Source organism: Leptodactylus fuscus, chromosome 8 (assembly GCF_031893055.1).
Source record: "Leptodactylus fuscus isolate aLepFus1 chromosome 8, aLepFus1.hap2, whole genome shotgun sequence".
NCBI classification, from domain to species: Eukaryota; Metazoa; Chordata; class Amphibia; order Anura; family Leptodactylidae; genus Leptodactylus; species Leptodactylus fuscus.
In genome coordinates, this window is record NC_134272.1 from 86,763,059 (window position 1) to 86,779,952 (window position 16,894).

At 45.3% G+C, this 16,894-nt stretch overlaps 1 protein-coding gene across 1 annotated transcript in view; it reads left to right on the plus strand.

The window, feature by feature from the left end:
- Positions 1-16,894, plus strand: part of ZRANB3 (zinc finger RANBP2-type containing 3) — a 94,529-nt gene that overhangs the window by 20,681 nt on the left and 56,954 nt on the right. Inside the window, exons 6-8 of the mRNA XM_075285659.1 lie at positions 5,491-5,610; positions 8,150-8,269; positions 13,680-13,859. Of these exons, the coding sequence (XP_075141760.1) occupies positions 5,491-5,610; positions 8,150-8,269; positions 13,680-13,859 (420 nt within the window). The remainder of the gene's footprint in view (positions 1-5,490; positions 5,611-8,149; positions 8,270-13,679; positions 13,860-16,894) is intronic.

A 16,894-nucleotide genomic window follows, 5' to 3' on the forward strand; every position in this document is an offset into this window, starting at 1 on the left:
TTCTGTTTTGCGGGTGAAGACTTTCCTGCAAGGAGTGGTCCATTGTCCTCCCCCTTACTGTCCTCCCCCTTACTGTCCTCCCCCTTACTGTCCTCCCCCTTACTGTCCTCCCCCTTACTGTCCTCCCCCTTACTGTTCTCCCCCTTACTGTCCTCCCCCTTACTGTCCTCCCCCTTACTGTCCTCCCCCTTACTGTTCTCCCCCTTACTGTCCTTCCCCTTACTGTCCTTCCCCTTACTGTCCTCCCCCTTACTGTCCTCCCCCTTACTGTCCTCCCCCTTACTGTCCTTCCCCTTACTGTCCTCTCCCTTACTGTCCTCCCCCTTATTTCCTCCCCCTTACTGCCCTCCCTTGGACACCTAATCTCGTTCTTGTGGTGCATCAAGCACTCCCTTTGAGCCCTTGCTTGAGTTCTTTCTTCACCTTCTGTCCTGGAGGTTGTCTTCTTGGTGTCCATTACTTCCATCTGCAGGGTCTCCGAACCAACCAGCTGCCGCCTCCCGGAAACCTCCTTTTCTTGTTCTCGACAGGGACAAGGTTGTCCTTCTTTTTTGCCTAAGGTGGTTTCTTCCTTTTAGATCAACGTTGTTTTACCATCTTTCTGCCCAGACCCCAAACTCCCATGTGAGCGCTCTCTTCACTACGTGGAGATGGTCCGGGCGAACCATGTCTATTTGTCTCTCACCTACTCCTTCAGACATTTGGTCTCCTTGTTGGTTCTCCCTGAGGGACCTCGCAAAGGCCTGGCTACTTCCAAGGCTTCCATCTGCAGATGGGTTTGGTCTCTCCATGTGACTGCTCATTCCAAAGAGCTGTCTAAGCCTCTTGACTGTTCGGCATCAGATTTTTGCTGCCCAGATCTTCTAGGCTGCTACTTGGGCCTCTGACCACACTTTCTCCAAGTGGGTTTATGCTCCATTCTGCTCCGATAATTTTAGAGCGGGTCCCGTCTTACTTGTGGCTTCGAACAGAACCCCTATTAAAATCAGTGGGGGATGGGAAGGTACTTGGATGTTATTCGAGTGCATTCCTGTAAAAAATCTGAAATTATTCACGTGGTCAGGTTTGTGAGGTTTTATTCCTCATGTATACACAGCACCTTATTCTGAAAAATAACTTAAAGCAACAGGTAGGCTTTCGGATTCTCCTTTGGACATTGAGCTGCTGGTAAAGCATATGGTGAGGGTAAGACCCCATGCACTGGGGGGGAATATAGCCTGGAAAGTCTGTTCCGTACAGTGGCTGAAGTGAGTCCAGAAACCTGAATGCCCTGCATGATAGTGATCTATGATGCTAGGAGCCTGCCTTCCCGCAGCTCTACTGTCTTATACAATAAGCAGTATGGAACAGCAGACCTGCGGTTAAGCAGACTCCAAGGATCATAGATCACTATCACGCAGAGAGTCCAGATCTCCAAACCTTATTAAAGGGATTCTATCATTAAAATGCAATTTTTTCTGGGTACCATGTCAGAATAGCCTTAAGGAAGGCTATTCTTCTCCTACCTTTAGATGTCTTCTCCGCGCCGCTGTTCAGTATAAATCCCGGTTTTCATTGGTATGCAAATGAGTTCTCTCGCAGCACTGGAGGCGGGACCAAGCACTCAAACAGCAATGGGTGCGTCCCCAATGCTGCGAGAGAACTCTCCAGCGCTGCCTCCATCTTCTTCAGGAACGGCCTCTTTTCACGTCTTCTTCCAATGCTGACTTCAAACTTCTAGGCCTAGGGCAGCCGACTGCGCATGCCCACCAGCTACAAAATAATGACTGCTTACAATACTGTGTAAGTGGCCATTTCCTTGTAGCCGGTGGGCATGTGCAGTCGGCTTTTTCCTAGGCCCAAGGCGCTGGAGAGTTCTCTCGCAGCATTGGGAACGCCCCCAGTGCTGCGAGAGAACTCATTTGCATATGGACAAAAACTGGGATTTCTACCAAACAGCGGCGCGGAGAAGACATCTAAATGTAGAAGAATAGCCTTTCTTAAAGCTATTCCGACGTGGTGCCAAGAAAAAATTGCATTTTAATGATTGAATCCGTTTAAGGCATTGATGTGCCGGACTGGGTTTGCCTGTGTACATGGGGCCTAAAGGGGTTTGCCATTAGCTAACTTTAACCCTTGTCTACAGAATACAGGATAAACGTCTGATCACTGGGGGTTCGGCCACAGAGTCCCCCAATGAGCACAAGAATGGTGTCCGACAAGCTCCATATGTTGTCATCGTTCCATTGACTTCTATGGAACTGTCATGACTAAGTGTATATCGCTGCAGGTTTTAAAAACACAGACTGTCAGTCATTGCGGCATGAAATAGTTCACCCGCCATAGTGCAGTGCAAAGGTTGAAATCCAGGGTCAACTGCAGGGGAATCGTGCTCAGCGCTGGCCTCGGCAAACTACCGCTAATATTGTCTATTTTGTGATTGTGAATGGACCGCTTTGGAATGTCCACTGCAAAAATCCAGCAACAGACCCAAGACCCGGCCTTAGGCGAAATATAAGAAAAAAAACCCCTACTTGGACATCTCGTCACCACCGCATGAGTTATATGATCTCACACAGGAGCAGCGAGCAGAGCAAACCTTGGCTTCTTTAACCTCACCGGTGCTTTTTGCAGCGATGTGACCATTCTACGTAACTGTCCTTGTAGCCACGTTGCGACTACTTTGTAGCAACGTCCTAGAAAAATAAAGTAAGAAAAACAGGAGACAAATAAATTCTACAGTAAAGGAAATAAAAAATACAAAATGTCTCATGTGCAATAGAAGAGACGTTAATAGGATAACACCGCGCGGCTAAATTAGCAGAATGTAAGATCACAGTCGCCACCTTTACAGAGCGCCACGTCGGTGTAACTAGACGCCGCGTTCCCATATTATGGCTTCACCGAGATGATTCCTATTAAAAGTTATGTAAATGAGAGTGTTATCTAAACACAAGGTTTCCATGTCTCCTCTTATAAGAGCCGCGTCGCCCATGAATCCCCGCCGCGGCCGAGTTCAAGCCCAAATCTCCCTAAACTGTTATTTGATCATTTGGAGCGCTCGTCTTCGGGACGTGAATAATTAATGTTCCCCCCTTTACATTTTGTGTATTATTTATACGTGACACATTGTTATTGCCAGTTAAAATTATCATTAGGAACAGGCAGAGTTCGAGGAGGGACAAGGGGCCGGGGCGCGCTATATTTCAAGCACGCGGCTTAATGAGAGCATTATACTGAATATTTTATTAATGCATTTGTTCATCCCGTCTCCTTTATGAGGATTCTCATAGACAGCAGCCTTAACCTCTTAGATGCCGCAGGGGGGCTCGTGTCGTACACCCATTTCTGTAGAGACTGGCGGGCTCTGAAGGGTTAATGCACGTTAATAGCTCATCTCGTCAGTTTAGAGCCGGAGCCGTCCCTGGGGTTGTGTGGGTTACAGTGGTAAGCAGTAAATTATTCATTACTAATTAAAATCCTTGATACCTGTATTACACTGGTGGATACCAGGACGTATATACCTCACAGCTACCGGAGCAAGATACTAGTTCTCTTCATTTCATTCTGTGCCGTAGACTGACAGGACCTCCCCGACCTGCTCCTTCTACAGCGCACATTGTTTATCTCTGTGACTGCCTACCGAAATAAAGAGACCCCCTCCCAGCAGAGTCAATGAAATGGTGCACTGCATGATAACAGTGATGCACAGTGACCGCACTAGGAGAATAGTGAGTGCAGCTCTGGAGTATAATACAGGATAAGTAATGTAATGTATGTACACAGTGACTGCACCAGCAGAATAGTGAGTGCAGCTCTGGAGTATAATACAGGATAAGTAATGTAATGTATGTACACAGTGACTGCACCAGCAGAATAGTGAGCGCAGCTCTGGAGTATAATACAGGATAAGTAATGTAATGTATGTACACAGTGACTGTACCAGCAGAATAGTGAGCGCAGCTCTGGAGTATAATACAGGATAAGTAATGTAATGTATGTACACAGTGACTGCACCAGCAGAATAGTGAGCGCAGCTCTGGAGTATAATACAGGATAAGTAATGTAATGTATGTACACAGTGACTGCACCAGCAGAATAGTGAGCGCAGCTCTGGAGTATAATACAGGATAAGTAATGTAATGTATGTACACAGTGACTGCACCAGCTGAATAGTGAGCGCAGCTCTGGAGTATAATACAGGATAAGTAATGTAATGTATGTACACAGTGACTGCACCAGCAGAATAGTGAGCGCAGCTCTGGAGTATAATACAGGATAAGTAAAGTAATGTATGTACACAGTGACTGCACCAGCAGAATAGTGAGCATAGCTCTGGAGTATAATACAGGATAAGTAATGTAATGTATGTACACAGTGACTGCACCAGCAGAATAGTGAGCGCAGCTCTGGAGTATAATACAGGATAAGTAAAGTAATGTATGTACACAGTGACTTTACCAGCAGAACAGTGAGCGCAGCTCTGGAGTATAATACAGGATAAGTAATGTAATGTATGTACACAGTGACTGCACCAGCAGAATAGTGAGCGCAGCTCTGGAGTATAATACAGGATAAGTAATGTAATGTATGTACACAGTGACTGCACCAGCAGAATAGTGAGCGCAGCTCTGGAGTATAATACAGGATAAGTAATGTAATGTATGTACACAGTGACTGCACCAGCAGAATAGTGAGCGCAGCTCTGGAGTATAATACAGGATAAGTAATGTAATGTATGTACACAGTGATTGTACCAGCAGAATAGTGAGCGCAGCTCTGGAGTATAATACAGGATAAGTAATGTAATGTATGTACACAGTGACTGCACCAGCAGAATAGTGAGCGCAGCTCTGGAGTATAATACAGGATAAGTAATGTAATGTATGTACACAATGACTGCACCAGCAGAATAGTGAGCGCAGCTCTGGAGTATAATACAGGATAAGTAATGTAATGTATGTACACAATGACTGCACCAGCAGAATAGTGAGCGCAGCTCTGGAGTATAATACAGGATAAGTAATGTAATGTATGTACACAGTGACTGTACCAGCAGAATAGTGAGCGCAGCTCTGGAGTATAATACAGGATAAGTAATGTAATGTATGTACACAATGACTGCACCAGCAGAATAGTGAGCGCAGCTCTGGAGTATAATACAGGATAAGTAATGTAATGTATGTACATAGTGACTGTACCAGCAGAATAGTGAGCGCAGCTCTGGAGTATAATGAAGTATTATACTGTATATCTGTAATCTATACCTATCTATGTATATAATTTATATCTCACTACAATATCCGTACAGGATAAATAATATAATGTGACTCCAGTGTGGTATATTTCTTTATACATGGTTTCCTTCACCACTATTATATGGATGTTTTACAATTGACTCTTCCGGATTATTATCTTCATCTTGTAGTCTCGATGTTTTCTTTCCTTTACATTCTGTTTCTCTCGCTCTGAATGTTTGGTGCCAGAATGATAAATTCTTGTATTTTTCAGGCTGGAGCGGTGAAAGACTACATCAAAATGATGTTAGAAAATGAGACGCTAAAATTCTTGGTGTTCGGGCACCATCTCTCCATGCTCCAGGCCTGCACGGAGGCCGCTATAGAGAGTAAGGTAAGGGGAGCCATTGCTCTGTGTCTGTTCTGATGGCCGTCTATATTGTAAACCTGGCCAGATGCAGAGTCTACATAGGAGAACAGGCTCAGTCCCACATAAGCTCCACAAACACGAGAAGGTCAGCGGCGTTGAGAAGGCTCTGTCTCTAGGGACGGGACTGACCTTCTGTCTGTGCACTGAGACAGTAGACGCTTGTTTGAGTGAATGGACCATCTGCATTCGTCCCTAGCACACAAGATGGCGGCCTCCAGTGTATGTAGGGGCTCTTTAATTATGCAAGACAGCTTCCCTTATGTTCATATTTACTAAGAAAAACTGTGAGAGATTGCCTCCGGGGAGACGGTGAAGTCTTAATTGAAGGTGATTTCAGCCCATTAATAGCTTGGCGATGTACGGTGTCAGAGAACGACAGTCAATAAAGTGCCAGCGACAGTTTAATTAATAACCACCTTAAATGTAAGATCCACATGGCAGGACCTCGCTATTTTTCTTGAACACGTCTTCAATCTGGAACTTCCTTTGTGTTTAACCTCATTATAAGTATCGATCGGTTTCCTCTGCAAAAATCTGTATACTGTGCATTGTATTGTAGAAAGACAGATCATTCATTAGAATCCTCCTCGATACATTCCCCTGTATATCACTTCTTATATACATTGGATACCCCAGAATAAACTTATATGTTTCCTTATTGTGGTCAGGTTATCAGGAGGACACTACATGTATGAGAAGATAACCCGACCACAATAAGGACATCATGGCTGGTTATCAGGAGGACACTACATGTATGAGAAGATAACCCGACCACAATAAGGACATCATGGCTGGTTATCTGGAGAGACACTACATGTATGAGAAGATAACCCAACCACAATAAGGACATCATGGCTGGTTATCAGGAGGACACTACATGTATGAGAAGATAACCTGACCACAATAAGGACATCATGGCTGGTTATCAGGAGAGACACTACATGTATGAGAAGATAACCTGACCACAATAAGGACATCATGGCTGGTTATCAGGAGGACACTACATGTATGAGAAGATAACCTGACCACAATAAGGACATCATGGCTGGTTATCAGGAGGACACTACATGTATGAGAAGATAACCCGACCACAATAAGGACATCATGGCTGGTTATCAGGAGGACACTACATGTATGAGAAGATAACCTGACCACAATAAGGACATCATGGCTGGTTATCAGGAGGACACTACATGTATGAGAAGATAACCCGACCACAATAAGGACATCATGGCTGGTTATCAGGAGGACACTACATGTATGAGAAGATAACCGGACCACAATAAGGACCTCATGGCTGGTTATCAGGAGGACACTACATGTATGAGAAGATAACCTGACCACAATAAGGACACCATGGCTGGTTATCAGGAGGACACTACATGTATGAGAAGATAACCTGACCACAATAAGGACATCATGGCTGGTTATCAGGAGGACACTACATGTATGAGAAGATAACCGGACCACAATAAGGACCTCATGGCTGGTTATCAGGAGGACACTACATGTATGAGAAGATAACCTGACCACAATAAGGACACCATGGCTGGTTATCAGGAGGACACTACATGTATGAGAAGATAACCTGACCACAATAAGGACACCATGGCTGGTTATCAGGAGGACACTACATGTTTGTAAGACAACAGATTGCTACTACCAAAATGGTTAGAGATAATCTGTAAAACTCTGCAAATTTATCATTTTTTGCTTATAACAATTATTTTCTACACACACAGAAAAAAAAAATTCCCAGCATTACCCGCCTCAAATTTTTTTTTTTTTCATTTTTAACGCTCCTTTGTGTAAATATATATAAATCTTATCATCCTTTCTCAGGATACTTCTTCCTCTTCCTCTCTATCCTTTGCCTGTCTGCAGCAGGAGCCTCCCCCTTCTGTCCATTGGGATAATACACTCCTCTTCAGGCTTTGTCCAGCTGAGAATTGTCTTGGCAGGATTCCTTTTGTGTAGTATTTTCTTTATTTTTATCATTCACTTTTAGATTTTTGTCCTTTTAAAGACTTCTATATTGATGACCTATCTTTAGACTGAATGTCAAGCACTTGAGTGGGACTGAGCTGGTGCTGTGCCATGTGACCGATGAATGCTAACATCATTGGCACAGGTAAATGGCCACATCATTTGTTAACACTGCAGCCTCTTCAAGCAGCTGATCGGTGAAGGCCCTGTGTGTCATCCCCCCACAATCTCATATTGATAGCCTGGTAATTTGTGATTCCTGGGAAAACCCCTTTAATTGGCGGGATGTAATACAACAATTGACCTGTAGTGGTCACTGCAGGGATAATAAGCAGGTAAAAACAACCTTCTGTGCAAACTCGGGTCCTTTAAACTCGACCTTCTGACTACTACGGCGTCCCATAGATTAAAGGGGTTTTCTATGATGGGCCGAAATCCCGTATTACAATATGCATGGTTTTGTCCGCCAGAGTCTGTGTGTGATGTAGAAATTCCTCCTTATTTGCTGTGATTTCAGGCCCGTTACATCCGAATAGACGGGAGCGTGCCATCTGCAGAGAGAATCCACCTGGTTCATCAGTTCCAGAATGACCCAGACACCCGCGTCGCTATTCTTAGCATCCAAGCTGCGGGACAGGTGAGTCGTAAAGGATTGCGGCTCTTTGTTCACGCTGCAGTTTTCTTCTGCTGTAGTTTTGCTTTACATTTCTTCTTTAGAATAATGATGAAAATGTAAAAAATGAGAAAAATTTCAAAGGATTTCTTCCATCTGAGCAACCTTAAGCCACCTCAGAGATCAGCAGATCTCACTAGCGGAGCCGGAGTAGGTTCAGGGCTCTCCGTAGGGTTAAAGGGTTTTCTCATGATGACACCTCTCCATATGCTTTGTTAAAGCCCCCTCCTCTATATGCCGAACTGATAGCAATGACCCCTCCGCCTGCAGGGGGAATATCTGAATGGCTGGAGGGGTCAGAAATCAGACCTGCAGTAATCTCAGGAAAGGAACACTAAATGTGGAAAATGCACAGAAAATCTCTCCATCCTTTAATCTCCTGCTTCCCTTTGATCCTACTTTTCACAACTAAAATGTAGAAATATGATAAGTGTGATAAATCCCCCTCCCCTATATGGATGCTCGGAGTGGCTGCTGTTCTATTGGGATTTGTGTTTATATACTGTTAAAAAAATTAATAAAAAATCCAATAAAAACTTCTATACTGAATAATGTGTATGGTTACCTACCTGTGTACATTAGACCTACCTGAACCTACCCCTCCATCCACGCGATCATCTGTGAGGTCATTGAGAGGGCCCAGCTTCTCCATCCTACACTTCTCCATCCTACACTTCTCCATCCTACACTTGGCATTGTACTTTACACTTCTCCATCCTACACTTGGCATTGTACTTTACACTTCTCCGTCCTACACTTGGCATTGTCCTTTACACTTCTCCATCCTACACTTGGCATTGTACTTTACACTTCTCCATCCTACACTTGGCATTGTCCTTTACACTTCTCCACCCTACACTTGGCATTGTCCTTTACACTTCTCCATCCTACACTTGGCATTGTCCTTTACACTTCTCCGTCCTACACTTGGCATTGTACTTTACACTTCTCCGTCCTACACTTGGCATTGTCCTTTACACTTCTCCGTGCTACACTTGGCATTGTCCTTTACACTTCTCCGTCCTACACTTGGCATTGTACTTTACACTTCTCCATCCTACACTTGGCATTGTACTTTACACTTCTCCGTCCTACACTTGGCATTGTACTTTACACTTCTCCGTCCTACACTTGGCATTGTACTTTACACTTCTCCATCCTACACTTGGCATTGTCCTTTACACTTCTCCATCCTACACTTGGCATTGTACTTTACACTTCTCCGTCCTACACTTGGCATTGTCCTTTACACTTCTCCACCCTACACTTGGCATTGTCCTTTACACTTCTCCGTCCTACACTTGGCATTGTCCTTTACACTTCTCCGTCCTACACTTGGCATTGTCCTTTACACTTCTCCGTCCTACACTTGGCATTGTACTTTACACTTCTCCACCCTACACATGGCATTGTCCTTTACACTTCTCCCCCTACACTTGGCATTGTACTTTACACTTCTCCGTCCTACACATGGCATTGTCCTTTACACTTCTCCATCCTACACTTGGCATTGTCCTTTACACTTCTCCGTCCTACACTTGGCATTGTACTTTACACTTCTCCACCCTACACTTGGCATTGTCCTTTACACTTCTCCCCCTACACTTGGCATTGTACTTTACACTTCTCCGTCCTACACATGGCATTGTCCTTTACACTTCTCCATCCTACACTTGGCATTGTACTTTACACTTCTCCGTCCTACACTTGGCATTGTCCTTTACACTTCTCCGTCCTACACATGGCATTGTCCTTTACACTTCTCCACCCTACACTTGGCATTGTCCTTTACACTTCTCCATCCTACACTTGGCATTATCCTTTACACTTCTCCGTCCTACACTTGGCATTATCCTTTACACTTCTCCGTCCTACACATGGCATTGTCCTTTACACTTCTCCGTCCTACACTTGGCATTGTACTTTACACTTCTCCGTCCTACACTTGGCATTGTCCTTTACACTTCTCCGTCCTACACTTGGCATTGTACTTTACACTTCTCCGTCCTACACTTGGCATTGTCCTTTACACTTCTCCGTCCTACACTTGGCATTGTACTTTACACTTCTCCACCCTACACATGGCATTGTCCTTTACACTTCTCCGTCCTACACTTGGCATTGTACTTTACACTTCTCCATCCTACACTTGGCATTGTCCTTTACACTTCTCCACCCTACACTTGGCATGGCCCTTTACTCATCTCCGTCCTACACTTGGCATTGTACTTTACACTTCTCCATCCTACACTTGGCATTGTACTTTACACTTCTCCGTCCTACACTTGGCATTGTCCTTTACACTTCTCCGTCCTACACTTGGCATTGTCCTTTACACTTCTCCGTCCTACACTTGGCATTGTCCTTTACTCATCTCCGTCCTACACTTGGCATTGTACGTTACACTTCTCCATCCTACACTTGGCATTGTCCTTTACACTTCTCCATCCTACACTTGGCATTGTACTTTACACTTCTCCACCCTACACTTGGCATTGTACGTTACACTTCTCCATCCTACACTTGGCATTGTACTTTACACTTCTCCACCCTACACTTGGCATTGTACTTTACACTTCTCCACCCTACACTTGGCATTGTACTTTACACTTCTCCACCCTACACTTGGCATTGTACTTTACACTTCTCCATCCTACACTTGGCATTGTACTTTACACTTCTCCACCCTACACTTGGCATTGTACGTTACACTTCTCCGTCCTACACTTGGCATTGTACGTTACACTTCTCCGTCCTACACTTGGCATTGTCCTTTACACTTCTCCATCCTACACTTGGCATTGTACTTTACACTTCTCCACCCTACACTTGGCATTGTACGTTACACTTCTCCATCCTACACTTGGCATTGTCCTTTACACTTCTCCATCCTACACTTGGCATTGTACTTTACACTTCTCCACCCTACACTTGGCATTGTACGTTACACTTCTCCATCCTACACTTGGCATTGTACTTTACACTTCTCCACCCTACACTTGGCATTGTACGTTACACTTCTCCACCCTACACTTGGCATTGTACGTTACACTTCTCCATCCTACACTTGGCATTGTACTTTACACTTCTCCACCCTACACTTGGCATTGTACTTTACACTTCTCCACCCTACACTTGGCATTGTACTTTACACTTCTCCACCCTACACTTGGCATTGTACTTTACACTTCTCCATCCTACACTTGGCATTGTACTTTACACTTCTCCACCCTACACTTGGCATTGTACGTTACACTTCTCCGTCCTACACTTGGCATTGTACGTTACACTTCTCCGTCCTACACTTGGCATTGTCCTTTACACTTCTCCACCCTACACTTGGCATTGTACGTTACACTTCTCCATCCTACACTTGGCATTGTACTTTACACTTCTCCACCCTACACTTGGCATTGTACGTTACACTTCTCCATCCTACACTTGGCATTGTCCTTTACACTTCTCCATCCTACACTTGGCATTGTACTTTACACTTCTCCACCCTACACTTGGCATTGTCCTTTACACTTCTCCACCCTACACTTGGCATTGTACGTTACACTTCTCCATCCTACACTTGGCATTGTACTTTACACTTCTCCACCCTACACTTGGCATTGTACGTTACACTTCTCCATCCTACACTTGGCATTGTACTTTACACTTCTCCACCCTACACTTGGCATTGTACTTTACACTTCTCCACCCTACACTTGGCATTGTACTTTACACTTCTCCATCCTACACTTGGCATTGTACTTTACACTTCTCCACCCTACACTTGGCATTGTACGTTACACTTCTCCGTCCTACACTTGGCATTGTACGTTACACTTCTCCGTCCTACACTTGGCATTGTCCTTTACACTTCTCCACCCTACACTTGGCATTGTACGTTACACTTCTCCATCCTACACTTGGCATTGTACTTTACACTTCTCCACCCTACACTTGGCATTGTACGTTACACTTCTCCACCCTACACTTGGCATTGTCCTTTACACTTCTCCGTCCTACACTTGGCATTGTACGTTACACTTCTCCGTCCTACACTTGGCATTGTCCTTTACACTTCTCCACCCTACACTTGGCATTGTACGTTACACTTCTCCATCCTACACTTGGCATTGTACTTTACACTTCTCCACCCTACACTTGGCATTGTACGTTACACTTCTCCACCCTACACTTGGCATTGTCCTTTACACTTCTCCATCCTACACTTGGCATTGTACTTTACACTTCTCCACCCTACACTTGGCATTGTACGTTACACTTCTCCATCCTACACTTGGCATTGTACTTTACACTTCTCCACCCTACACTTGGCATTGTACGTTACACTTCTCCACCCTACACTTGGCATTGTACGTTACACTTCTCCACCCTACACTTGGCATTGTACGTTACACTTCTCCACCCTACACTTGGCATTGTACGTTACACTTCTCCGTCCTACACTTGGCATTGTACGTTACACTTCTCCATCCTACACTTGGCATTGTCCTTTACACTTCTCCATCCTACACTTGGCATTGTACTTTACACTTCTCCATCCTACACTTGGCATTGTACTTTACACTTCTCCGTCCTACACTTGGCATTGTCTTGTTCCTCTGCTCCACCTGATATTTAGCGTTGTATTTGGTGATGTACGGCTTGTATTCAGCAGCTCAGCCTTACACCCCCCCAGACCCTGAAGCTCCCGGTGGGCAGTTTTTGTGCTCATGTTTATACCCTAGGTGGTCTGGACTCTGCAGTTATTGAGTCTTCAGAGAGTTGGTGACTTCTCTGGATTATTCTCCTTGCACTCGGTGGCGCCCCCTGCTCTGTAACTTCACGTGATCTGCCTGCAGTTCGTGGCTAAATTGCTGAGGTTCCCTCCACTTTTCTATAATGCCAGCCATTATGCCACTGGTGTCTGTAAAGGCGATGTCAGGGCGAGGGGCTGAATGAAACCCCAAAATGTAATGGTTAATATCTGTGGCCTGAACGTATGTCCCTATAATATATTTGATTCCATTATATCCATGCCCCCCTCGTCCTCCTCTCTATAGCAGGACAGAGATGATTAACCCCTTGTGTTTTCTGGAGCGCACATCACATACTGCAGGCTGACGAACACCAGAGGAGGATTATCTCCGCCTTACTCCATCTCTAGGTTTATTGTTCCGTTAAAGGGTTTCTCTATGATCAGAGGTTGTTCAGGGTGAAGGGTGCTCTTTTCCCCCCTCCATTACCTCCCTAATACAGACCTAGAGAGCACTTCATCTTCCCTAGCTGTCATGTATTGGTATTGATGTAGATGAAGGCTACGTAGAGTTAATTTTTCTTCCCTGTCCCATTCATCTTCTCCTTCTATCCCTGGATCCAGGGTCTGACATTCACGGCCGCTACACACGTTGTATTCGCCGAGCTCTACTGGGACCCGGGTCACATCAAGCAAGCCGAAGACAGAGCCCACCGCATCGGTCAGTGCAGCTCCGTGCACATCCATTATCTGATTGCCAAGGGGACCCTGGACACCCTGATGTGGGGCATGCTGAACAGGAAGGTAATGGCGGATATTACATGTAGGATGAAACCTCTGCAGCAGCGAGTGCAAAAATTATATATAGATATAATATATATATATACACGCATTGACTGTCCTCACTCCCCTTAGATTGACTAATCTTAAAAATAAGAAAAAATAATATATATAAAAAAAAAATCACGGCTGAAAACCCCTCAGTTTTAATGAAGAGTGAGTCACACACAACATGTCATCTTTTCATGGTTTCACACCCACTCCAGCTCCTATTGCCGCTTCAATTAATTTGGTAGCACTGTCATTCAACAAAGAGAAGACGGTGGCGGGCGAGAGAGGAAGGCCCCGCGATACGAGAGTCACATTCTTGCACATGTTAAAAAAAAAAACATAATAAAAATCCCGTCGCAGGTGTCAGGTGTTTTTTTTTAACATTATTTTATTATATATTTTTTTTTGTGTTCCTGATCTTGTCAGCTCGTATTCCAAACTGATGACATGAATCCCGCGCTAACTGGGTTTGCTCTAATACAAATGGCAAATCTCCTTGTTCTTTCAGCTCTGTTCCGATACATACGATTGTGATGTTACCCTACAATTCTGAGGTCTGTGTTATCCACAAAGCAGGGCGAACAATCCCCCCGCCGCCCAGCCCCCAACGTGAACAATCCTTCTTATGTATAGGACCGTGTATGGCGCTCTATTCGCTTTCATCCGATGGCTAATGATACAGAAATTAGGTGAAAGGAAGCAATGTGCTGCGTGTCTGATTCCGCCTCATTTTCCAGGGGGTATTGTAGGATTAGATTGTTATTTTCTTGCACTTTTTACATTTAGAGGCTACTTTGAGTTTAATTAGAGGGTTGTCCAATGGGTCAATATTTTAGAAAAGGGGCAGAATAGGGTGAAAATAAATAAATAAAACTCACCATTTTGACTCTTACGGAGTCCCTGCTGGTCTCTACTTCCTGGACCCGATACACAGGAAATGCCTTGCCAGCCAATCACTGATCACCAACGTGACCCCTCTCGGCCAGAGACTAGGTGAGTGAGCGCTTCCTGCATATCGATATGGGACCAGGAAAGTAGAGACCAGCAAGGACCTGTTAAAGGGATTGTCCAGGAAATGGAGTAACTCCTGGGGAGGCCAAGATGCTGTAAAATAAAATTTTAAAATAAAGCATACCCGCCTGTCCCTGGGCACTGTCTGTTTGGGTCTTGTGCACTTCATTGTTGGTTGTCCTGTGACCTCTAAGACCTCTGAAACGTAGTGGCATCAGTATTCGCTTCTAATGAACCAGTAAGGTAAGTGAGTGACGTTTCCAATCCCTCTCTAGTGACCCGCTGATGCCACTTGGAGCTTAGAGCTTCTGGCAACAAGGCACTGACCTGAACAGGTACGGTGGTGGACAATGGAGGACCCGAGACAGGTGTGAGGTTTTGTTTTTTGTTTTTTTTTGTTTTTTTTTGTTAAGTTTTACTCTAGCCTCAATACCGCATATAGTTGCCCCTCAGACTTCTTTCAGTATATTGCGCCCTCTAACCTTTACACAGTATATTGCTCCCCTTTGCCTCCACACAGTATATTGCTCCCCTTTGCCTCCACACAGTATATTGCTCCCCTTTGCCTCCACACAGTATAGAGCTCCCTTTTGCCTCCACACAGTATATTGCTCCCCTTTGCCTCCACACAGTATATTACTCCTCTTTACCTCCACACAGTATATTGCTCCCCTAGCCTTCACCGAATATATTGCTCTCCTAGCCTTCAGACAGTATATTGCGCCCCCTAGCCTTCACACAGTATATTGCACCCTGTAGCCTCCACACAGTGTATTGTGCCCCTAGCCTCCACACAGTATATTGCTATTTTTAGGGTGCTTTTACATCTTTGCTGTGGCTACATCAGAGCAGCAGAGAACAAGCGAGCCGTCAGTGTGATGAGTATGGAGAACTACAAGTGAGCCATCAGTGTGATGAGTATGGAGAACTACAAGCGGGCCGTCGGTGTGATGAGTATGGAGAACTACAAGCGGGCCGTCGGTGTGATGAGTATGGAGAACTACAAGCGGGCCGTCAGTGTGATGAGTATGGAGAACTACAAGCGGGCGGTCTGTGTGATGAGTATGGAGAACTACAGGCGGGCGGGCGGTGTGATGAGTATGGAGAACTACAAGCGGGCCGTCAGTGTGATGAGTATGGAGAACTACAAGCAGGCCGTCGGTGTGATGAGTATGGAGAACTACAAGCGGGCCGTCAGTGTGATGAGTATGGAGAACTACAAGCGGGCCGTCCGTGTGATGAGTATGGAGAACTACAAGCGGGCCGTCTGTGTGATGAGTATGGAGAACTACAGGCGGGCCGTCAGTGTGATGAGTATGGAGAACTACAAGCGGGCCGTCGGTGTGATGAGTATGGAGAACTACAAGCGGGCCGTCTGTGTGATGAGTATGGAGAACTACAAGCGGGCGGGCGGTGTGATGAGTATGGAGAACTACAAGCGGGCCGTCAGTGTGATGAGTATGGAGAACTACAAGCAGGCCGTCGGTGTGATGAGTATGGAGAACTACAAGCGGGCCGTCAGTGTGATGAGTATGGAGAACTACAAGCGGGCCGTCCGTGTGATGAGTATGGAGAACTACAAGCGGGCCGTCTGTGTGATGAGTATGGAGAACTACAGGCGGGCCGTCAGTGTGATGAGTATGGAGAACTACAAGCGGGCCGTCGGTGTGATGAGTATGGAGAACTACAAGCGGGCCGTCTGTGTGATGAGTATGGAGAACTACAAGCGGGCGGGCGGTGTGATGAGTATGGAGAACTACAAGCGGGCCGTCAGTGTGATGAGTATGGAGAACTACAAGCGGGCCGTCTGTGTGATGAGTATGGAGAACTACAGGCGGGCCGTCAGTGTGATGAGTATGGAGAACTACAAGCGGGCCGTCGGTGTGATGAGTATGGAGAACTACAAGCGGGCTGTCAGTGTGATGAGTATGGAGAACTACAAGCGGGCCGTCTGTGTGATGAGTATGGAGAACTACAGGCGGGCCGTCAGTGTGATG